This window comes from Oncorhynchus nerka, linkage group LG13, assembly GCF_034236695.1.
Source record: "Oncorhynchus nerka isolate Pitt River linkage group LG13, Oner_Uvic_2.0, whole genome shotgun sequence".
Taxonomy (NCBI): Eukaryota; Metazoa; Chordata; class Actinopteri; order Salmoniformes; family Salmonidae; genus Oncorhynchus; species Oncorhynchus nerka.
Genome location: NC_088408.1, coordinates 98,673,132 through 98,690,324, shown reverse-complemented (window position 1 = coordinate 98,690,324; position 17,193 = coordinate 98,673,132). Strand labels below are relative to the sequence as shown.

The 17,193-nt window shown below is 40.2% G+C and overlaps 1 protein-coding gene across 1 annotated transcript in view; it reads left to right on the top strand.

The window, feature by feature from the left end:
• wdfy3 (WD repeat and FYVE domain containing 3) overlaps positions 1-17,193 on the top strand; it is a 252,100-nt gene that overhangs the window by 152,769 nt on the left and 82,138 nt on the right. The window contains 5 exon segments of the mRNA XM_065026907.1: positions 3,371-3,465; positions 6,325-6,445; positions 7,948-8,085; positions 11,560-11,639; positions 14,156-14,352. Coding sequence (XP_064882979.1) covers positions 3,371-3,465; positions 6,325-6,445; positions 7,948-8,085; positions 11,560-11,639; positions 14,156-14,352 — 631 coding nt within the window.

Genomic DNA, 17,193 nt, shown 5'->3' with positions numbered 1-17,193 from the left:
AACACTCAACCCATACGACCTGATACGGTAATAACACACTCTACACTTTCCCCAACCCATACGACCTGCTACGGTAATAACACACTCTACACTTTCCCCAACCCATACGACCTGCTACGGTAATAACACTCTCTACACTTTCCCCAACCCATATGACCTGCTACGATAATAACACTCTACACTTTCCCCAACCCATATGACCTGCTACGGTAATAACACTCAACCCATACGACCTGATACGGTAATAACACACTCTACACTTTCCCCAACCCATACGACCTGCTACGATAATAACACCCAACCCATATGACCTGCTACGGTAATAACACTCAACCCATATGACCTGCTACGGTAATAACACCCAACCCATATGACCTGCTATGGTAATAACACTCTACACTTTCCCCAACCCATATGACCTGCTACGGTAATAACACTCTCTACACTTTCCCCAACCCATATGACCTGCTACGGTAATAACACTCTACACTTTCCCCAACCCATACGACCTGCTACGGTAATAACACTCTACACTTTCCCCAACCCATACGACCTGCTACGGTAATAACACTCTACACTTTCCCCAACCCATATGACCTGCTACGGTAATAACACTCTACACTTTCCCCAACCCATATGACCTGCTACGGTAATAACACCCAACCCATATGACCTGCTACGGTAATAACACCCAACCCATATGACCTGCTACGGTAATAACACCCAACCCATATGACCTGCTACGGTAATAACACTCAACCCATACGACCTGATATGGTAATAACACACTCTACACTTTCCCCAACCCATACGACGTGCTACGGTAATAACACTCAACCCATACGACCTGATATGGTAATAACACACTCTACACTTTCCCCAACCCATACGACCTGCTACGGTAATAACACTCAACCCATATGACCTGCTACGGTAATAACACTCTACACTTTCCCCAACCCATATGACCTGCTACGGTAATAACACTCAACCCATATGACCTGCTACGGTAATAACACACTCTATACTTTCCCCAACCCATATGACCTGCTACGGTAATAACACACTCTACACTTTCCCCAACCCATATGACCTGCTACGGTAATAACACACTACACTTTCCCCAACCCATATGACCTGCTACGGTAATAACACTCAACCCATATGACCTGCTACGGTAATAACACTCTCTACACTTTCCCCAACCCATATGACCTGCTACGGTAATAACACTCTACACTTTCCCCAACCCATATGACCTGCTACGGTAATAACACCCAACCCATATGACCTGCTACGGTAATAACACCCAACCCATATGACCTGCTACGGTAATAACACCCAACCCATATGACCTGCTACGGTAATAACACTCAACCCATACGACCTGATATGGTAATAACACACTCTACACTTTCCCCAACCCATACGACCTGCTACGGTAATAACACTCAACCCATACGACCTGATATGGTAATAACACACTCTACACTTTCCCCAACCCATACGACCTGCTACGGTAATAACACTCAACCCATATGACCTGCTACGGTAATAACACTCTACACTTTCCCCAACCCATATGACCTGCTACGGTAATAACACTCAACCCATATGACCTGCTACGGTAATAACACACTCTATACTTTCCCCAACCCATATGACCTGCTACGGTAATAACACACTCTACACTTTCCCCAACCCATATGACCTGCTACGGTAATAACACACTACACTTTCCCCAACCCATATGACCTGCTACGGTAATAACACTCAACCCATATGACCTGCTACGGTAATAACACACTCTACACTTTCCCCAACCCATACGACCTGCTACGGTAATAACACTCAACCCATACGACCTGCTACGGTAATAACACACTCTACACTTTCCCCAACCCATATGACCTGCTACGGTAATAACACTCTACACTTTCCCCAACCCATATGACCTGCTGCGGTAATAACACTCTACACTTTCCCCAACCCATATGACCTGCTACGGTAATAACACACTCTACACTTTCCCCAACCCATACGACCTGCTACGGTAATAACACTCTCTACACTTTCCCCAACCCATATGACCTGCTACGGTAATAACACTCTACACTTTCCCCAACCCATATGACCTGCTACGGTAATAACACCCAACCCATATGACCTGCTACGGTAATAACACTCAACCCATACGACCTGATATGGTAATAACACACTCTACACTTTCCCCAACCCATACGACCTGCTACGGTAATAACACTCAACCCATACGACCTGATATGGTAATAACACACTCTACACTTTCCCCAACCCATACGACCTGCTACGGTAATAACACTCAACCCATATGACCTGCTACGGTAATAACACTCTACACTTTCCCCAACCCATATGACCTGCTACGGTAATAACACTCAACCCATATGACCTGCTACGGTAATAACACACTCTATACTTTCCCCAACCCATATGACCTGCTACGGTAATAACACACTCTACACTTTCCCCAACCCATATGACCTGCTACGGTAATAACACACTACACTTTCCCCAACCCATATGACCTGCTACGGTAATAACACTCAACCCATATGACCTGCTACGGTAATAACACACTCTACACTTTCCCCAACCCATACGACCTGCTACGGTAATAACACTCAACCCATACGACCTGCTACGGTAATAACACACTCTACACTTTCCCCAACCCATATGACCTGCTACGGTAATAACACTCTACACTTTCCCCAACCCATATGACCTGCTGCGGTAATAACACTCTACACTTTCCCCAACCCATATGACCTGCTACGGTAATAACACACTCTACACTTTCCCCAACCCATATGACCTGCTACGGTAATAACACTCTACACTTTCCCCAACCCATATGACCTGCTACGGTAATAACACTCTACACTTTCCCCAAACCATATGACCTGCTACGGTAATAACACACTCTACACTTTCCCCAACCCATACGACCTGCTACGGTAATAACACTCTACACTTTCCCCAACCCATATGACCTGCTACGGTAATAACACTCTACACTTTCCCCAACCCATATGACCTGCTACGGTAATAACACTCTACTCTTTCCCCAAACCATATGACCTGCTACGGTAATAACACTCAACCCATACGACCTGCTACGGTAAGACGTCAGAGAGGTGGACCAGTAGTCAGAAGGTTGCTGGTTCAAGTCCCGTGCCAGACAATGAATGTGTGAATTAAACTTGCTACTGGTGGGCTGCTGGTCTCCCCAGACCTTGCAACTGCCTACAAATCCCTTCACGAGAACATACTGTATGTGAGAAGCATGTAGCTCATGTGTCTGTCTGTTTTATGGTATGTTTGATAGGTTTGGCCAGTTCATCTCATCCACCCTGCCAACCTTTGCTGTGTGTGAGAAGTTTGTAGTGATGGAGGTCAACAACGAGGAGAAGATAGATGGAGGTAACACACACACACACTAATTTAGAGATTTTTGTCACTAACTACCATGTATATTATTGTCACTAACTAGCATAGAGATTATTGTCGCTAACTAGTATAGAGATTATTGTCGCTAACTACCATAGAGATTATTGTCACTAACTAGTATAGAGATTATTGTCGCTAACTAGTATAGAGATTATTGTCACTAACTAGTATAGAGATTATTGTCGCTAACTAGTATAGAGATTATTGTCGCTAACTAGTATAGAGATTATTGTCACTAACTAGCATAGATATTATTGTCACTAACTAGCATAGATATTATTGTCACTAACTAACATAGAGATTATTGTCACTAACTAACATAGAGATTATTGTCGCTAACTAGTATAGAGATTATTGTCACTAACTACCATAGAGATTATTGTCACTAACTAGCATAGATATTATTGTCACTAACTAGCATAGAGATTATTGTCAGTAACTAGTATAGAGATTATTGTCACTATTTCACATAGAGATTGTCAGTAATTCAATATAGAGATTGTCAGTAATAGTATAGAGATTACTGTCACTAATTTGCATAGAGATTATTGTCTTTAACTACTATAGAGATTATAGTCACTAATTTTCAGAGAGTGACACTAACTAGTATAGAAATTGTCACTAATTTACATAGATATTGTCTCTAACTAGCATAGAGATTGTCACTAATTTAGTATAGAGATTGTCACTAATTTACATAGAGATTATTGTCTTTAACTACTGTAGAGATTATAGTCACTAATTTGCAGAGATTATTGTCACTAACTAGTATAGAGAGTATTGTCTCTAATTTACAGAGATTATTGTCACTAACTAGCATAGAGATGGTTGTCACTAATTTCCGTAGAGATTATTGTCACTAACTAGCATAGAGATGGTTGTCACTAATTTCCGTAGAGATTATTGTCACTAACTAGCATAGAGATGGTTGTCACTAATTTCCGTAGAGATTATTGTCACTAACTAGTATAGAGATTGTCACTAACTAGCATAGAGATGGTTGTCACTAATTTACATAGAGATTGTCACTAACTAGCATAGATATTGTTGTCACTAACTAGCATAGATATTGTTGTCACTAACTAGCATAGATATTGTTGTCACTAACTAGCATATAGTTTATTGTCACTAACTAATATAGAGATGCTTGTAACTCATTTACATATAGTTTATTATCACCAACTAGCATAGAGATTATTGTCACCAACTAGCATAGAGATTATTGTCACCAACTAGCATAGATATTGTCACCCACTAGCATAGATATTGTCACCAACTAGCATAGACATGACTAATTTACCTAGCGATTATTGTCACTGATTTACATTGAGATTATTGCCACTAACTAGCATAGAGATTATTGTCACTAACTAGCATAGAGATTATTGTCACTAACTAGCATAGAGATTATTGTCACTAACTAGCATAGAGATTATTGACACTAACTAGCATAGAGATTATTGTCACTAACTAGCATAGAGATTATTGTCACTAACTAGCATAGAGATTATTGTCACTAACTAGCATAGAGATTATTGTCACTAACTAGCATAGAGATTATTGTCACTAACTAGCATAGAGATTATTGTCACTAACTAGCATAGAGATTATTGTCACTAACTAGCATAGAGATTATTGTCACTAACTAGCATAGAGATTATTGTCACTAACTAGCATAGAGATTATTGTCACTAACTAGCATAGAGATTATTGTCACTAACTAGCATAGAGATTATTGTCACTAACTAGCATAGAGATTATTGTCACTAACTAGCATAGAGATTATTGTCACTAACTAGCATAGAGATTATTGTCACTAACTAGCATAGAGATTATTGTCACTAACTAGCATAGAGATTATTGTCACTAACTAGCATAGAGATTATTGTCACTAACTAGCATAGAGATTATTGTCACTAACTACCATAGAGATTATTGTCACTAACTAGCATAGAGATTATTGTCACTAACTAGCATAGAGATTATTGTCACTAACTAGCATAGAGATTATTGTCACTAACTACCATAGAGATTATTGTCACTAACTAGCATAGAGATTATTGTCACTAACTAGCATAGAGATTATTGTCACTAACTAACATAGAGATTATCGTCACTAACTAGCATAGAGATTATCGTCACTAACTAGCATAGAGATTATTGTCACTAACTAGCATAGAGATTATTGTCACTAACTACCATAGAGATTATTGTCACTAACTAGCATAGAGATTATTGTCACTAACTAGCATAGAGATTATTGTCACTAACTAGCATAGAGATTATTGTCACTAACTAGCATAGAGATTATTGTCACTAACTACCATAGAGATTATTGTCACTAACTAGCATAGAGATTATTGTCACTAACTAGCATAGAGATTATTGTCACTAACTACCATAGAGATTATTGTCACTAACTAGCATAGAGATTGTCACAAATTTACATACAGATTTTTGTGCAATGCCAAAACTATGCTGTTCTTTTCCTTTTTTGTTGATTCTAAATCGCATTTATAGGTTTTTTTTCCCATCAATTAATTTGTGCTTTTAGTGATGAAGACCTTAGGGGTCTCCTCTCAGTTTTCAGTACAGTAATATTATTGTAGTAATAGTCGTGGTAATATTGTCTATTGTGTTCCAGGTAATGATGAAGACCTTAGGGGTCTCCTCTCAGTTTTCAGTACAGTAATATTATTGTAGTAATAGTCGTGGTAATATTGTCTATTGTGTTCCAGGTAATGATGAAGACCTTAGGGGTCTCCTCTCAGTTTTCAGTACAGTAATATTATTGTAGTAATAGTTGTGGTAATATTGTCTATTGTGTTCCAGGTAATGATGAAGACCTTGGGGGTCTTCTGTCGGCCAACCTGATCCTGTTGAGGAACAGACTACTAGACATCCTTCTCAAACTGCTCTTCACCACCAAGGAGAAATGCACCGTCAACGCACAGTACGTCACAGTGTGTGTGTGTGTGTGTGTGTGTGTGTGCTTGTGTGTAACTGCGTCACAGAGTTTTTAAACCCAGAGGCGCAACATCCCGAGACTTCCGGGAACACTTGCGAAAGAGACAAAAACAGACCACACCAGGGTTTGACAAGTCAATGAGAGAAGTGAAGAATTCTCCCATAGTTAATATTCTCCAAATGGAAAGACGCCACCGAGACTGGAGATGACGTCCTCACTAGTTTTAACATGTTATTACTCCAACCTTGTGAAAGTGACAAACTGACACGTTTTCATTTAAAAAAAAATATATATATTTTAAAAAATGATATCGAAAGGACTGCCTTTTAAAAAAAATTACGTACGTAGTTCGGCGCGAGATGACTGTTAGACCCGATTTTACGTGTTTCTACGCATTAATTTAGCTACGCAAACGTCGCCATGACATCACCTACAACTGGGATTTCTATTGGAGAAGCAGTTTCTGCCCCTCTTCATACTGTATAGCGTTTGACTGTGTTGTGTGTAGCCTGACTGCTCTCTGTCTCCCCCTACAGGGCATGTGAGGAGTTGGTGCATACCCTGGGCTTTGACTGTGTTGTGTGTAGCCTGACTGCTCTCTGTCTCCCCCTACAGGGCATGTGAGGAGTTGGTGCGTACCCTGGGCTTCGACTGTGTTGTGTGTAGCCTGACTGCTCTCTGTCCCCCCCTACAGGGCATGTGAGGAGTTGGTGCATACCCTGGGCTTCGACTGTGTTGTGTGTAGCCTGACTGCTCTCTGTCCCCCCCTACAGGGCATGTGAGGAGTTGGTGCGTACCCTGGGCTTCGACTGTGTTGTGTGTAGCCTGACTGCTCTCTGTCTCCTCCTACAGGGCATGTGAGGAGTTGGTGCGTACCCTGGGCTTCGACTGTGTTGTGTGTAGCCTGACTGCTCTCTGTCCCCCCCTACAGGGCATGTGAGGAGTTGGTGCGTACCCTGGGCTTTGACTGTGTTGTGTGTAGCCTGACTGCTCTCTGTCTCCCCCTACAGGGCATGTGAGGAGTTGGTGCGTACCCTGGGCTTCGACTGTGTTGTGTGTAGCCTGACTGCTCTCTGTCTCCCCCTACAGGGCATGTGAGGAGTTGGTGCGTACCCTGGGCTTCGACTGTGTTGTGTGTAGCCTGACTGCTCTCTGTCTCCTCCTACAGGGCATGTGAGGAGTTGGTGCGTACCCTGGGCTTCGACTGTGTTGTGTGTAGCCTGACTGCTCTCTGTCCCCCCCTACAGGGCATGTGAGGAGTTGGTGCGTACCCTGGGCTTTGACTGTGTTGTGTGTAGCCTGACTGCTCTCTGTCTCCCCCTACAGGGCATGTGAGGAGTTGGTGCGTACCCTGGGCTTCGACTGTGTTGTATGTAGCCTGACTGCTCTCTGTCTCCCCCTACAGGGCATGTGAGGAGTTGGTGCGTACCCTGGGCTTTGACTGAGTTGTGTGTAGCCTGACTGCTCTCTGCCCCCCCCCCCTACAGGGCATGTGAAGAGTTGGTGCGTACCCTGGGCTTCGACTGGTTGTTGATGTTCACGGAGGAGCACCTCCACTCCAGCAGTGTGACAGCAGCTCTGTGGATCCTGGTGGTTCTCCTCAGTAACCAGCCCATACTGACCAGGTCTTTGATCCTTTAATAAAAAATACATATATACAGTACCAGTCAAAAGTTGGACACATACCAACTAATTCAAAGGGTTTTTTCTTTATTTGAACTATTTTCTACATTGTAGAATAATAGTGAAGACATCAAAACTATGAAATAACACACATATGGAGTCATGTAGTAACCAAATGAAAATATATTTTAGATTCTTCAAAGTAGCCACCATTTGCCTTGATGACAGCTTTGTACACTCTTGGCATTCTCTCAACCAGCTTCATGAGGTAGTCACCTGGAATGCATTTCAATTAACAGGTGTGACTTGTTAAGAAGTTAATTTGTGGAATTTCTTTCCTTCTTAATGTGCGTGAGCCAATCAGTTGTGTTGTGACAAGGTATGGGTGGTATATAGAAGATAGCCCTATTTGGTAAAAGACCAAGTCTATATTATGTTAAGAACAGCTCAAATAAGCAAAGAGAAACAACAGTCCATCATTACTTTAAGACGTGAAGGTCAGTCAATACAGAAAATGTCAAGAACTTTGAAAAGTTTGAAAGTGCAGTCACAAAAACCATCAAGCGTTATGATGGAACTGGCTCTCATGAGGACTGCACCAGTAAAGGAAGACCCAGAGTTACCTCTGCTGCAGAGGATAAGTTCATTAGAGTTACCAGCCACAGAAATTGCAGCACAAATAAATGCTTCACACAGTTCAAGTAACAGACACATCTCAACATCAACTGTTCAGAGGAGACTGAGTGAATAAGGCATTCATGGTCGAATTGAAACCACAACTAAAGGACACCAATAATAAGAAGAGACTTGCTTGGGCCAAGACACAACAGTAATGGACATTAGACCGGTGGAAATCTGTCCTTTGGTCTGATGAGTCCAAATGTGAGATTTTTGGTTCCAATTTTTGGTCTTTGTGAGACGCAGAGTAGGTGAACGGATGATCTCCGCATCTGTGGTTCCCACAGTGAAGCATGGAGGAGGAGGTGTGGGGGTGCTTTGTTGGTGGCACTCTCAGTGATTTATTTAGAGTTCAAGGCACACTTAACCAGCATGCATTCTGCAGCGATACGCCATCCGTTAGTGGGACTATCCTTTGTTTCTCAACAGGAAAATGTCCCAACACACTGATAAAATGAGTGTGCAACGTTGTCATCAAGGCAACGGGTGGCTACTTTGAAGAATCTGAAATACAGTTTGATTTGATTAACACTTTTTTTGGTTACGACATGATTCCATATGTGTTATTTCATAGTTTCAAATAAAATCAAAGAAATCTAATTTTATCTGTCACATGCGCCGAATACAACAGGTAGGATAGTCCGACCAAGGGATGGCGTATACCAGGCAACCTTACAGTGAAATGCTTACTTACAAGCACTTAACCAACCATACAGATTTAAGAATACACCAAAATTATATAGAAATATAACAAATCATTTAGAAGCAACAATAAAATAACAGCAGGGCGGCTATATACAGGGTGTTACGGTACAGAATCAGTGTGAGGAGGCTATATACAGGGTGTTACGGTACAGAATCAGTGTGAGGAGGCTATATACAGGGTGTTACGGTACAGAATCAATGGGAGGAGGCTATATACAGGGTGTTACGGTACAGAGTCAATGTGGAGGCTATATACAGGTTATTACAGTACAGAGTCAATGTGGAGGCTATATACTGGGTGTTACGGTACAGAATCAATGTGGAGGCTATATACAGGGTGTTACGGTACAGAATCAGTGTGAGGAGGCTATATACAGGGTGTTACGGTACAGAATCAGTGTGAGGAGGCTATATACAGGGTGTTACGGTACAGAATCAATGTGGAGGCTATATACAGGGTGTTACGGTACAGAATCAATGGGAGGAGGCTATATACAGGGTGTTACGGTACAGAGTCAATGTGGAGGCTATATACAGGTTATTACAGTACAGAGTCAATGTGGAGGCTATATACAGGGTGTTACGGTACAGAGTCATTGTGAGGAGGCTATATACAGGGTGTTACGGTACAGAATCAATGTGAGGAGGCTATATACAGGGTATTACGGTACAGAATCAATGGGAGGAGGCTATATACAGGGTGTTACGGTACAGAATCAATGGGAGGAGGCTATATACAGGGGGTACCGGTACAGAGTCAATGTGGAGGCTATATACAGGGGGTTCCGGTACAGAGTCTATGTGGAGGCTATATACAGGGTGTTACGGTACAGAGTCAATGTGGAGGCTATATACAGAGGGTACCAGTACAGAGTCAATGTGCTGGGGCACCGGTTAGTCGAGGTAATTGAGGTAATATGTACATGTAGGTAGAGGTAAAGTGACTATGCATAGACAATAAACAGAGAGTAAAAATGGGGGGTGGGGTGGGTACAATGCAAATAGTCTGGGAAGCCATTTGATTAGATGTTCAGAAGCCTTTTTGACCTAGACTTGGCACTCCGGTACCGGTTGCCGTGTGTTAACAGAGAGAACAGTCTATGACTAGGGTGGCTGGAGGTCCTTGGCAATTTTTTGGGCCTTCTTCTGACACTGTCTGGTATAGAGGTCCTGGATGGCAGGAAGCTTGGCCCCAGTGATGTACTGGGCCGTACGCACTACCCTCTGTAGTTCCTTGCGTTCGGAGGCCGAGCAGTTGCCATACCAGGCGGTGATGCAACCAGCTCTCGATGGTGCAGCTGTAGAACCTTTTGAGGATCTGTGGACCCACGCCAAATCTTTTCAGTCTCCTGAATAGGTGTTGTCGTGCCCTCTTCACGACTGCCGTGGTGTGTTTGGACCATGATAATTTGTTGGTGATGTGGACACCAAGGAACTTGAAGCTCTCAACCTGCTCCACTACAGCCCTGTCGATGAGAATGGGGGCGTGCTCGGTCCTCCTTTTTCTGTATTCCACAATCATCTTGTTTGTCTTGATCACGTTGAGGGAGAGGTTGTTATTCTGGCACCACACGACCAGGTCTCTGACCTCCTCCCTATAGGCTGTCACATCATTGTCAGTGATCAGGCCTTCCACTGTTGTGTCGTCGGAAAACTTAATGATGGTGTTGGAGTCGTGCCTGGCCATGCAGTCATGAGTGAACAGGGAGTACATGAGGGGACTGAGCACGCACCCCTGAGGAGCCCCTGTGTTGAGGATCAGCGTGGCGAATGTGTTGTTACCTACACTTATCACCTTGGGGTGGCCCGTCAGGAATTCCAGGATCCAGTTGCAGAGGGAGGTGTTTAGTCCCAGGGTCCTTAGCTTAGTGATAATGTCTTCACTATTATTCTACAATGTAGAGAATAGTTTTAAAATAAAGAAAAACCCTTGAATGAGTAGGTGTGTCCAAACTTTTGACTCGTACTGTATTTAGATGGAATATTAACAACGATTGTCACGTATTTGATCTGTCAAAAACATTACATTTCACATTGTCAGGAATTCCCCTGATCATCCATATCATGATTTTCCATTTATTTGACCTGCCCAGGTTCAAAGAGGGACTGACCGGAGGCGAATGGCTGGACCACACTGACTCTGTCCTGACCAACAAGATCGGCACCGTGATGGGTGAGTAGAGTGACGTGTGTGTGTGTATGTGTTGGATTTTGTGTAGGTGAGTCAATGTATAGATACAAGTTTTAAAAACCCAACATAATATAACTGTTTACTGTGCAGGATATAGAATGTACCATAATATATAGATATATAATGTACCATAATATATAGATATAGAATGTACCATAATATATAGATATAGAATGTACCATAATATATAGATATAGAATGTACCATAATATATAGATATAGAATGTACCATAATATATAGATATATAATGTACCATAATATAATATAGATATATAATGTACCATAATATATAGATATAGAATGTACCATAATATAATATAGATATAGAATGTACCATAATATAATATAGATATATAATGTACCATAATATATAGATATAGAATGTACCATAATATATAGATATAGAATGTACCATAATATTATATAGATATAGAATGTACCATAATATATAGATATATAATGTACCATAATATATAGATATAGAATGTACCATAATATATAGATATAGAATGTACCATAATATAATATAGATATAGAATGTACCATAATATATATATAGAATGTACCATAATATAATATAGATGTAGAATGTACCATAATATTATATAGATATAGAATGTACCATAATATAATATAGATATAGAATGTACCATAATATTATATAGATATAGAATGTACCATAATATAATGTAGATATAGAATGTACCATAATATAATGTAGATATAGAATGTACCATAATATATAGATATAGAATGTACCATAATATTATATAGATATAGAATGTACCATAATATAATATATATATAGAATGTACCATAATATAATATATATATAGAATGTACCATAATATATAGATATAGAATGTACCATAATATAGATATAGAATGTACCATAATATATATATAGAATGTACCATAATATAATATAGATATAGAATGTACCATAATATAGATCTAGAATGTACCATAATATAGATATAAAATGTACCCTAATATAATATAGATATAGAATGTACCATAATATAGATATAGAATGTACCATAATATTATATAGATATAGAATGTACCATAATATAGATATATAATGTACCCTAATATAATATAGATATAGAATGTACCATAATATAATATATATATAGAATGTACCATAATATAATATAGATATAGAATGTACCCTAATATAATATAGATATAGAATGTACCATCATATATATATAGAATGTACCATCATATATATATAGAATGTACCATAATATAGATATAGAATGTACCATCATATAGATATAGAATGTACCATAATATAGATATAGAATGTACCATAATACAGACATAGAATGTACCATAATATAGATATATAATGTACCATAATATTATATAGATGTAGAATGTACCATAATATTATATAGATATAGAATGTACCATAATATAGATATAGAATGTACCATAATATTATATAGATATAGAATGTAGCATAATTTAATATAGCTGTTTACTGTGCAGCATATAGAATGTACTATAATAGAACTGCTTACTGTGCAGGATATAGAATGTACCATAATAGAATAGAACTGTTTACTGTGCAGGATATAGAATGTACCATAATAGAATAGAACTGTTTACTGTGCAGGATATAGATTGTGGAATGTACCATAATAGAATAGAACTGTTTACTGTGCAGGATATAGAATGTAACATAATAGAATATAACTGTTTACTGTGCGGGATATAGAATGTACCATAATAGAATAGAACTGTTTACTGTGCGGGATATAGAATGTACCATAATAGAATACAACTGTTTACTGTGCGGGATATAGAATGTGACATAATAGAATAGAACTGTTTACTGTGCAGGATATAGAATATAACTGTTTACTGTGCAGGATATAGAATGTGACATAATAGAACTGTTTACTGTGCAGGATATAGAATGTACCATGATAGAATAGAACTGTTTACAGGATATAGAATGTGACATGCTGCCCCTTGCCCATCCGTCATTACCTTGGGATGAGGATGGCTTTTGATGCTTCTTTGTTTGTTTATAATGTCTATCTTGAAACAGGTCTCTCTTCCAAAAGAGATTTTATCTCAATGAAACTAACCTGTGTAACTAAAGGTAAAACTCTGAATAGAATAGAATACTTTAATATCCCATAGTGCACTTCAATATTCCGTCTGCTCTGCAACAAAGTACAGGCATAGAATGTGAGCATACCCACATGTGCTTCGACCCAGCTTGCATAGAAAGGGAAAAGTACAGGCATAGTTAGCACATATCAATGGCGGTTTCCTAACTGTTAGCTAGTTGTAGTCTATTGTAAGAATAGGGATGTGAGTCTTCCTGCTTTTCTGACATTTATCCTCTATTCAAATAACTGGCCTATCCCCTATCTAAAATCCAAATGTATTACATTTTTCCCCCTGAAGTTTTCCTGATCACAACCCTGATTCGCAGTTTCCCCAACCTCCTCTCCCTGTCCTCTCTCCTCCTCAGGCTTCAACGTGGGCCGCAGCGCCGGCGGTCGCTCCACGCTAAGGGAGATCAACCGAGACGCCTGCCATTTCCCAGGGTTCCCTGTTCTGCAGACGCTGCTGCCGAAACACACCAACGTCCCCGAGCTCTACTTCCTGCTGATGGCCCTGTTCCTGCAACAACCCGTCACAGAGCTGCCGGACAGCCTCCAGGTACATGTTAGTACACAAAACTTTTTATCATTACTTCTTACTAAAAACCTCTTTTCCATACTGTACTAGCTAGTGTTTCCTCTAGTTAAAACCTCTTTTCCATACTGTACTAGCTAGTGTTTCCTCTAGTTAAAACCTCTTTTCCATACTGTACTAGCTAGTGTTTCTTCTAGTTAAAACCTCTTTTCCATACTGTACTAGCTAGTGTTTCCTCTAGTTAAAACCTCTTTTTACATACTCTAGTTAAAACCTCTTTTCCATACTGTACTAGTGTTTTCTTCTAGTTAAAACCTCTTTTCCATACTGTACTAGCTAGTGTTTGCTCTAGTTAAAACCTCTTTTCCATACTGTATTAGCTAGTGTTTGCTCTAGTTAAAACCTCTTTTCCATACTGTACTAGCTAGTGTTTGCTCTAGTTAAAACCTCTTTTCCATACTGTACTAGCTAGTGTTTGCTCTAGTTAAAACCTCTTTTCCATACTGTACTAGCTAGTGTTTGCTCTAGTTAAAACCTCTTTTCCATACTGTACTAGCTAGTGTTTCCTCTAGTTAAAACCTCTTTTCCATACTGTACTAGCTAGTGTTTGCTCTAGTTAAAACCTCTTTTCCATACTGTACTAGCTAGTGTTTGCTCTAGTTAAAACCTCTTTTCCATACTGTACTAGCTAGTGTTTCCCATAGATTGGTTTCGAGGTTACTGTGTCCATGTTAGTAAACAAACCTTTTTCGTTCTTATCTATCATTTTATCGTAAAACCTCATTTATGTCGTACTATCTAGCCAGTGTTTCCCCTAGTTAGTTTGTTTCCAGGTGGGGCACCTCAGGCAGCTCTGCCCAAAATTAAGAATCTATGATCTCATTAGTTACTTAGTACAATTATATCAATACCTTTGACAGTAATTTAGCCATGTAGTATTAGTCTAATATTGTTTTATAATATATATAGCATTAGTAGTATAACATTATAATATATAGTACAATATAATATTACACTGAACAAAAATATAAACGCAACACAATTTCAAAGATTTGACTGAGTTACAGTATATATAAGATAACCAGTCAATTGTATTTGTATTTATTATGGATCTCCATTAGTTCCTGCCAAGTCAGCAGCTCCTCTTCCTGGGGTTTATTATGGATCCCCATTAGTTAATGCCAAGGCAGCAGCTACTCTTCCTGGGGTTTATTATGGATCTCCATTAGTTCCTGCTAAGTCAGCTACTCTTCCTGGGGTTTATTATGGATCCCCATGAGTTCCTGCCAAGGCATCAGCTACTCTTCCTGGGGTTTATTATGGATCTCCATTAGTTCCTGCTAAATCAGCTACTCTTCCTGGGGTTTATTATGGATCCCCAGTAATTCCCTCAGGTCCCTACTCTGCTACCACATATCTACAACACAAAATCCATGTGTTTGTGTGTGTATAGTGTCTATGTTATTGTGTATGTGTGTCTGTGTGTGTGTGTCTATTTTTGTGTCTCTTCACAGTCCCCGCTGTTCCATAAGGTGTATTTTGATCTGTTTTTTAATCTGATTCTACTGTTTGCTTTCATCAGTTACTTGATGTGGAATAGAGTTCCATGTAGTCATGGCTCTATGTAGTACTGTGGAATAGAGTTCCATGTAGTCATGGCTCTATGTAGTACTGTGGAATAGAGTTCCATGTAGTCATGGCTCTATGTAGTACTGTGGAATAGAGTTCCATGTAGTCATGGCTCTATGTAGTACTGTGGAATAGAGTTCCATGTAGTCATGGCTCTATGTAGTACTGTGGAATAGAGTTCCATGTAGTCATGGCTCTATGTAGTACTGTGGAATAGAGTTCCATGTAGTCATGGCTCTTAGTACTGTGCGCCTCCCATAGTTTGTTCTGGACTTGGGGACTGTGAAGACACCTCTGGTGGCATGTCTTGTGGGGTATGTATGGGTGTCTGAGCTGTGTGCTAGTAGTTCAAACAGACAGCTTGGTACATTCCTCTCACAAATACAAGTAGTGATGAGGTCAATCTCTCCTCCACTTTGAGCCAGGAGAGATTGACATGCATATTATCAATATTAAATCTCTGTGTACATCCAAGGGCCAGCCGTGCTGCCCTGTTCTGAGCCAATTGACATTTTCCCAAGTCGTTTTTTGTGGCACCTGACCACACGACTGAACAGTAGTCCAGGTGTTACAAAACTAGGGCCTGTAGTACCTGCCTTGTTGATAGTGTTATTAAGAAGGTAGAAACTAGGGCCTGTAGGACCTGCCTTGTTGATAGTGTTGTTAAGAAGGTAGAAACTAGGGCCTGTAGGACCTGCCTTGTTGATAGTGTTATTAAGAAGGTAGAAACTAGGGCCTGTAGGACCTGCCTTGTTGATAGTGCTGTTAGGAAGGTAGAAACTAGGGCCTGTAGGACCTGCCTTGTTGATAGTGCTGTTAGGAAGGTAGAAACTAGGGCCTGTAGGACCTGCCTTGTTGATAGTGTTATTAAGAAGGTAGAAACTAGGGCCTGTAGGACCTGCCTTGTTGATAGTGCTGTTAGGAAGGTAGAAACTAGGACCTGTAGGACCTGCCTTGTTGATAGTGCTGTTAGGAAGGTAGAAACTAGGGCCTGTAGGACCTGCCTTGTTGATAGTGTTGTTAAGAAGGTAGAAACTAGGGCCTGTAGGACCTGCCTTGTTGATAGTGTTGTTAAGAAGGTAGAAACTAGGGCCTGTAGGACCTGCCTTATTGATAGTGTTGTTAAGAAGGTAGAAACTAGGGCCTGTAGGACCTGCCTTGTTGATAGTGTTGTTAAGAGGTAGAGCATCGCTTTATTATAGACAGACTTCTCTTAGCTACTACTGCATCAATATGTTTTGA